This window comes from Spermophilus citellus (assembly GCF_964194105.1).
Source record: "Spermophilus citellus genome assembly, chromosome: 18".
Taxonomy (NCBI): domain Eukaryota; kingdom Metazoa; phylum Chordata; class Mammalia; order Rodentia; family Sciuridae; genus Spermophilus; species Spermophilus citellus.
Window position 1 is genome coordinate 7,156,488 of NC_138200.1, and position 6,781 is coordinate 7,163,268.

Genomic DNA, 6,781 nt, shown 5'->3' on the forward strand with positions numbered 1-6,781 from the left:
AGGGCTAGCTGAGCCATCCTGGATTTCCTACCTATTGATCTATGAATAGAACATTTGTGTGGCTTTGGGTCATTGAATTGGTTGTCATTTGTTAGGGCATCCAGAGGAAACTAATTCAGGGACTAAGTGGACAGAGAGAACTGGAGTGAGAGTTAGGGGCTGGGAGGACAGAGCAGGCTGGAGGTAACAGGCCAGGGGACTGAGTGGATAAATGGGACCACAGGGGATGGAGCTGCTCAACCAGGAGACAGAATATGAATGAGAAAACCAAGACTGGAGACTTATGTGAGAGCTAGAATAGCTGGACATGGTGCTCAGGCTCAGACTGGGGGCAACTATTGTGGTCTGGTTGGCCAGGGCTTGGGGACAGATCCCCAAAGGAAATAGTGCTGCTTGATGTAAGAAGAATTTTATTTCCATTTGGTGTGGGTTTCCGGTCCCCACTCTTATAGTTGCTGGGGGGGCCTGAGGATGTACAGGAAGTGGGTTTTGCGGGCAGGCAGCTTAGAGTGGGAGGAGCCCTGGGTCCCATCTTCCAGGTCTTCCTCATGGCTTCGGAGCCCGTCCCGGATGGCCTGTAGGCGATGCCACTTCTCACTGAGCCAGTGACCCTCCTGGGCATCCTGGTGGGACCTCCTCCGTGGCAGCTTCATGATCCAGAAGGATACTCGGGGATGCGGTTCTGGGTGAAAGCTGTCCATGAATTTCTGGAGGGGAACCAGGGCTTCCTTCTTTTCCATCTTGGGTACCTGGGGAGGAAGAACAAGGAAACCAAATAGCACACCCAGGGCAATCAATCCCCATGGGATTGTCCACCCCCTATGCAGCTGATAGGGTGCTTTGGACTTTGAAAAGCTTCTTTGAGGTTTACTGCACACTTGGGTTTGCAAACACTTGGGGATTAAAAATACTCAGGTTTATAGAACATTTTGGGACTGAAAATATATTTTTGAGGGGTTTCAAAAGGGATGTATAACAGAGTGCTTTGGAGTTTATAATGCCTTTTGGGATTACAAAGCACTTTCAGAGGTTTTGAAGGCAGTTTGAAATGGACAAAGCACTTTGGGATTAAAAGCTTTTGGGCTTACTAAACAAGCATGGCCATAAATGCAACGTGTCATCCTTGATTGAATCCTGGATCAAAAATGAAACCAGATTTCAAGGGCAGCTTTAAGTCAAGTGGCAAATGGGAATATGGGCTGATTTGTTTATTGGTCTTTGCTACTCAGTGTGCGGGCTGCTGTTGTGAGTCATGTAAACTAGTGAGTTCCACCCCATCTGGACCTGCCCAAGCAGTGCAGCGTCTGCATCTGTAACAAACGGAGGTCTGAGAAGCCCTGTAGGAGGTGTCTATTCTCACCAAATTCACACACATATACATATGTATATATCTTTTTATCTATCTAAACATATTTTTTTTGGCAGGGGATGGGGGGAGATACTGGGCATTTAACTCAGAGGCAATTTGCTACTGAGCTACCTCTCCAATCCTTTTTTAATCTTTTATTTTGAGACAGGGTCTCACTAAGTAGCTTGGGAGCCTCTTTAAGTTGCTAAGGCTGACCTTGAACTTATAAGCCTCCTGTCTCAGTCTCCCCAGCTGCTGGGATGATAGGCGCACACCACTGTGCCCAGCTTCCCAAATCATATTTTGAAATCCTACCCTTCAATACCTCAGAATGTGACCTTATTTGTGAAAAGGGTCATTGCAGATTTAATTAGGATGAGGTCTTAGGATGATGACTCCTTGAAAAAAGGAAATCTGGTCATAGAAAGACACAATGGGAAGATGCCAGGCAAAGAGAAGACAGAGATTGGGGGGCAAGGCATATATAAGCCAAGGAACACCAAAGACTTCTAGTGAAACACTGAAGCCATGTTTCTTCATTCAGCCCTCAGGAGGAGCCATCTCTGTTGACACCTTGATCTTGAATACCCAACCTCCAGAACTTTGAGACAAGAAATTTCTGCGGTTTAAGCTACCTAGTTTGTAGTACACTTTGCTATGGCAGTCCTAGCAAAGAGATAACAGTTTGGGAGTTGGGCACAGTGGTACATGCCTGTAATCCCAGTGGCTCAGGAGACTGAGGCAGGAGGATTGGGAGTTCAAAGCCAGCCTCAGCAATGGCGAGGTACTAAGCAACTCAGTGAGACCCTGTCTCCAAAAAAAGTACAAAATAGGGCTAGGGATGTGGCTCAGTGGTCGAGTGCCCTTGAGTTCAATCCCTAGCACCACACACACACACAAAAAAAAAAAAAAAAAAAAAAAGAGAGAGAGAGTGATAACAACATTAAATTTGAGGTGTGTACTTAGGTCTTGAGGGAGAATGTATTCTTCTTAGTAGATTCTGTTGATATATTTAGAGGTGATGTATCCAGATGTCAACAAAATGTTAACAAGTTATGAATCTACTCCAGGTATTCTCAATCCAAATCAGGAAACATTTGTTGTCAGAATTGGAGGGGTTGGGAGTGCTACTTTCTTCCAATGGGAGGCCAGGATGCTGTCAAACATCCTATAGTGCCAGGCTGGGGATTTAGCTCAGTTGGTAGAGTGCTTGCCTTGCAAGCACAAGGTTCTGGGTTCAATTCCCAGCACCACACACACACACACACAAAAAAAAAAATCCTACAGTGTCCAGGTCAGCACCCGCCCCCAGTAAAGGACTGTCCTGCCCCAAATGCTAATGGCTCTGAGGTTGAGAAACTTTGGCCTATGGAAAAGGGAATACAATGACTATACTATTTAAAAAACAACAAGAACAAAAAATTTTTTTGTCAGTTTGTACTTTTTTCTTGTTATTGGTATATCTATCACCTCAAAACATTGATCATTTCTTTGTGTTTGGGGACATTTAAAAATCCCAGAACTGGGGTTCTGGCTCAGTAGTAGAGCACTTGCCTAGCAAGTGTGAGGCACTGGGTTCAATCCTCAGCCCCACATAAAAATCAATAAATAAAATAAAGATATTGAGGGGCTGGGGATGTGGCTCAAGCGGTAGCGCGCTCGCCTGGCATGCGTGCGGCCCGGGTTCGATCCTCAGCACCACATACCAACAAAGATGTTGTGTCTGCCGAGAACTAAAAAATATTGAAAAAAAAAAAAAAGATATTGAGTCCATCTACAACTAAAAAAAATATATTTAAAAAATCCCTCTACTGGCTCTTTTGCAGTATATAATTGTTATAGTTTGAAAAATTTAAAACAACTATATAAGAATGTGGGAACCCCATGGATACACCAAACACTTTGAGATTCTTAAAACTTTTAGGTAAATATACTCTGATGACTGCAAAGCACTTTGGGATTAGAATCACACATAGAGGTTTATAAAGGTGAAGTACAACAAGTATTTGGAGTTCATAAAGCAACTGGATTAAAAAACACATCTTACAGTTTATAAGGTAGAGGTTGACAAAGAACTTTGAGATTTTAAAAAATATTCTGAGGATTTCAGAATACTTACACATTTTGAAGTTTACAAGGGTGAGCTTACCAAGCTCTTGCAATCAAAAGCACTTCTTGATTGATTGATTTATTTTTTTCAGTGCTAGGAATTGAACTCAGGGTCTTATGCATGGTAGGTAAGCACTCTACCACTGAACTACAACAGCAGTCTTCCCCCTTCCTTTTTTTCAGTACTGGGGATTAAAGCCAGGGCCCTTAACTATGGAGCTACACCCTCAGCCCTTTTTAATTTTTTTTTGTTTTGAGACAGGGTGTTACTAAGTTGCCTAGAGTGATCTTGAACTTGCTGTCCTCCTGCCTTAGTCTGGGGTGTGCCACAATATCCTATTTGGCTTACTTTCAAAACACTTGGAGCTCACAAAACCCTCTGGAGTTTAGTAAATAGTTGGGGGTGTATTCTGAGGTAGTAAATCTCATTTTCTGAGTTGGCAGGTTACAAAGCTGAGGCCTAGAAAGAAGTAGTTCCACAAAGAGAGAGGAGGTGGATCAACTCCTCCTCCCTCCTCCTAAACTATAGAAAATGTTGGGGACTTGACACTTTAGGGACAGGGCATGTACTACTAACCTTCCAGTCACCTTCCAGGCTCCCCTCGGGTTCAATGGATGCCACTACCTTCTCAGAGATGAGCACCTCTCCTGTCTTATTGTCAGTTACCTGTGAGAGGATGAGTTAAGAGAGTGAAAGCAAACCCACTTTCCTCCTCTGCCCTCCCGCCCAACAGGTACTGCAGAGGGAGGGATGATGGGGAGATGCCAGGGATTTTCCTGAATACTCACCTTATCGATCTGGAGGTGACTAGAGAGGGTGTTATTCCCTAGGTGACGTTCCTGGTTCTCTTCTTGGTGGAAGTTCCTGGGAAGGCCCCGGAAGTCCATGGGTGCAGAGAAGAGGCTGTCCAGACCCCGCAGCAGGTCATCCTAATGCCAGAGGGGTAACCAGTAAGCTGTTGGACCTCACATCTCTCCAGTGCATTTGCAGCCCTGCCAGGATGCCCTAGAGGTCTTTCCCAGTCCCTCCCATCACCTTTCCTTTAGGTGCTTTGATCCTTAGAACCTAATCTTTCATTTACCAGCTTCATTTGTCTGGTCTGTACTCTGTTCAATTGCTTTTTTTTTTAATAAAGTTTTTTTTTTGTAGTTGTATATGGACAGCATGTCTTTATTTTGTTTGTTTATTTTTATGTGGTGCTGAGGATTGAACCCAGTGCCTCAAGCATGCCAGGCGAGCGCTCTTCCACTGAGCCACAACCTCCCCCTGTTCAATTGCTTTACCATTCCTGATCCTCACCTGTCAATTTGTCTCTCTGTCCCTGTCCCCTCTCCTCCTCTTCCTCCTCCTTTTTCTCCTTTCCTTTTTCTCTTTCCTGTCTCATCTTCCATTTTCCTTGACTGTTACTTTTCCTCTAGTTCTATTTTTTGTTGCCCTGTCTCTTTGTCTTTTCCGGTCTGATCCCATGCCCGGCCCTGACCTGTCTCTCACTGTCTTCCTGAAACCTTTCACTACTTCTTCCAAGCAACCCTTGCCATCACTTGCTTTCTGGAAAAGTCGACTGAAGCCTTGGAATAGGCTCTGGAGGCCTAGAAAACCCGAGGATATCTCCTGGGAGTCAGTTTCGCGGATGGGGGCCGCAGAGGAGAGGGGCGCCAGGGCGGACCGGAGCAGCAGCAGAATCAGCGGATGCCACATTGCGGGATGGGAGAGGAGGCTATGGCAAGGGAAGGAGTTAGAACCCTCATCCCAGCAGTGGCTACTCATCACCCGCCCAAGACACCTCTTTCCTGCCCCTTGCCCGGTCCCTGTCTAGGCAACTCCCCACACCATGCCGATTAGCCCCTACTCCCCTTTTCTTCTACCCCCATCCCTTCCATCCGGCCTAGTCACCCCGCCTTCCGGACCCAGCTCTTTTGGGTTCTGCTTCATACATGGTTCTCATTCCTCACCTTTGCCCACGCCCCGCCCCTTCTTCTGGGCCCCGCCCTTATGCTAGACCACAGCCCGGCCGGCCACTGGACTCCAGGACCACTCCGGTCACCAGACCACTCCGGGCCACCGACTGTTAAAATCCAAACAGTTCTGGTCTCGAGCCCACGCTCGAGCCGTAGCCACCCTCTATTGTCTGACCACGCCCCCACCTGCTGACGTCACCCAAGAGCTCAGGTCTTTGCTTCAGGGACACGCCCCTGAGGACAGAGCCACGCCCACATTCTTTGTTAACCACACCCCTTAGCCTGGAGCTGCGCGCTCATTCCCGGGCCTCGCCTCTTTCATTGGACCACGCCCCTATCGGTCCACCTCGGCCCTGTGTGTGTTCTCTGATTCCGGCCCGCCCATCCGAGACCTCTACCAATCGCAGATGGCCACGCCCCGTAACGTCGAGCCACGCCCCCGCACCTGGGCCCCGCCTCAGCGCCTCAGATTTGGCTCCCGCGCTGTTTCATTCTCAAGTTCCTTGTGCTCTGGAAACTCCAGAGTCTGAGTGGTTCTTCTAGTTCCCTTACTCTTCAGTTCGATATCTACTTCTGAGCCTTTCTACGTGTCCCTTCTCTTTTCCCCTCTCCGGTCCCACTTAAAAAGCCCCGTTTTCTTCAGAAACACAGTCCTATACTCCATCTTCCAAGGAACCCTAAACCCGAACTCCCTTCTCCTTCAGGACCCAAAGGTCTGGAGCCATCCTCCTCTAGTCTTGTGAGTTAGAACACTGAGCCCTGCATCTTTAAGGAGTCAGGGACCTTACCTCTCTTCCCTTAGCCTCCGAGGCTCTCTCGGGGTCCTGGGTCAGCTGCCATCGTCCACTAGTGCATGGGGATGGGGGAGTGTGCGCCTCTGTGGACCTCCAATAAATTCCGAGGGCCTTGCTCACGACTCTTAATTCTGGTAAGGTCACAAAGATGCTGTGTTGTCATAAGAAATCAATTAAAATCCATCCCATGACACTAGTCTTCAAAAATAAAGTTGGGGATAGCAATACGACTCTTTTGTGTTCACATCACTTCTACATCTCCGACACAAACCCGGGGAGCCCGGGACTCGACCTCTCCGCGATCGCACCCACAAGTCCAGATCCCGGTGCCTCCGCCCTCAGACCCTGGAGTCTCGGCCCCAGCCCCCTTCTTCAGTCACAGGTTTCTCGGCTCCCAACCAATCGCCCCCCTCACACCCAGGAGCACAAATTCCCAATCCCCCTCCTCTCCTAGGGCCCAACCATCCGAATCCCGAGTTCCTCCCAGCTTCCAGAAAGACTCCGTCTCTCCCGGAGCAAAAATCCTTCCCCAAACTGTCACCGACAGTTCCCCTTCCCGCAGTCGGCCTCC

The 6,781-nt window shown here is 47.9% G+C and overlaps 1 protein-coding gene across 2 annotated transcripts; it reads right to left on the bottom strand.

Moving 5' to 3' along the window:
* Positions 1-399: 399 nt before the first annotated feature.
* Positions 400-6,756, bottom strand: DKKL1 (dickkopf like acrosomal protein 1). 2 transcript variants are annotated; one of them, XM_081274820.1, is made up of 5 exons: positions 6,205-6,756; positions 5,004-5,175; positions 4,247-4,387; positions 4,035-4,124; positions 400-749 (listed from the first exon to the last, which is right to left on the bottom strand). In XM_081274820.1, the coding sequence occupies exons 2-5, from the start codon at positions 5,154-5,156 to the stop codon at positions 447-449; spliced, it is 687 nt and encodes a 228-aa protein (XP_081130946.1). In that variant the 5' UTR covers positions 5,157-5,175; positions 6,205-6,756; the 3' UTR covers positions 400-446. The 2 variants fall into 2 exon arrangements, with proteins under 2 accessions (XP_081130946.1, XP_081130947.1); XM_081274821.1 differs by lacking the exon at positions 6,205-6,756 and adding an exon at positions 5,411-5,805.
* Between the last annotated feature and the right edge of the window lie 25 nt (positions 6,757-6,781).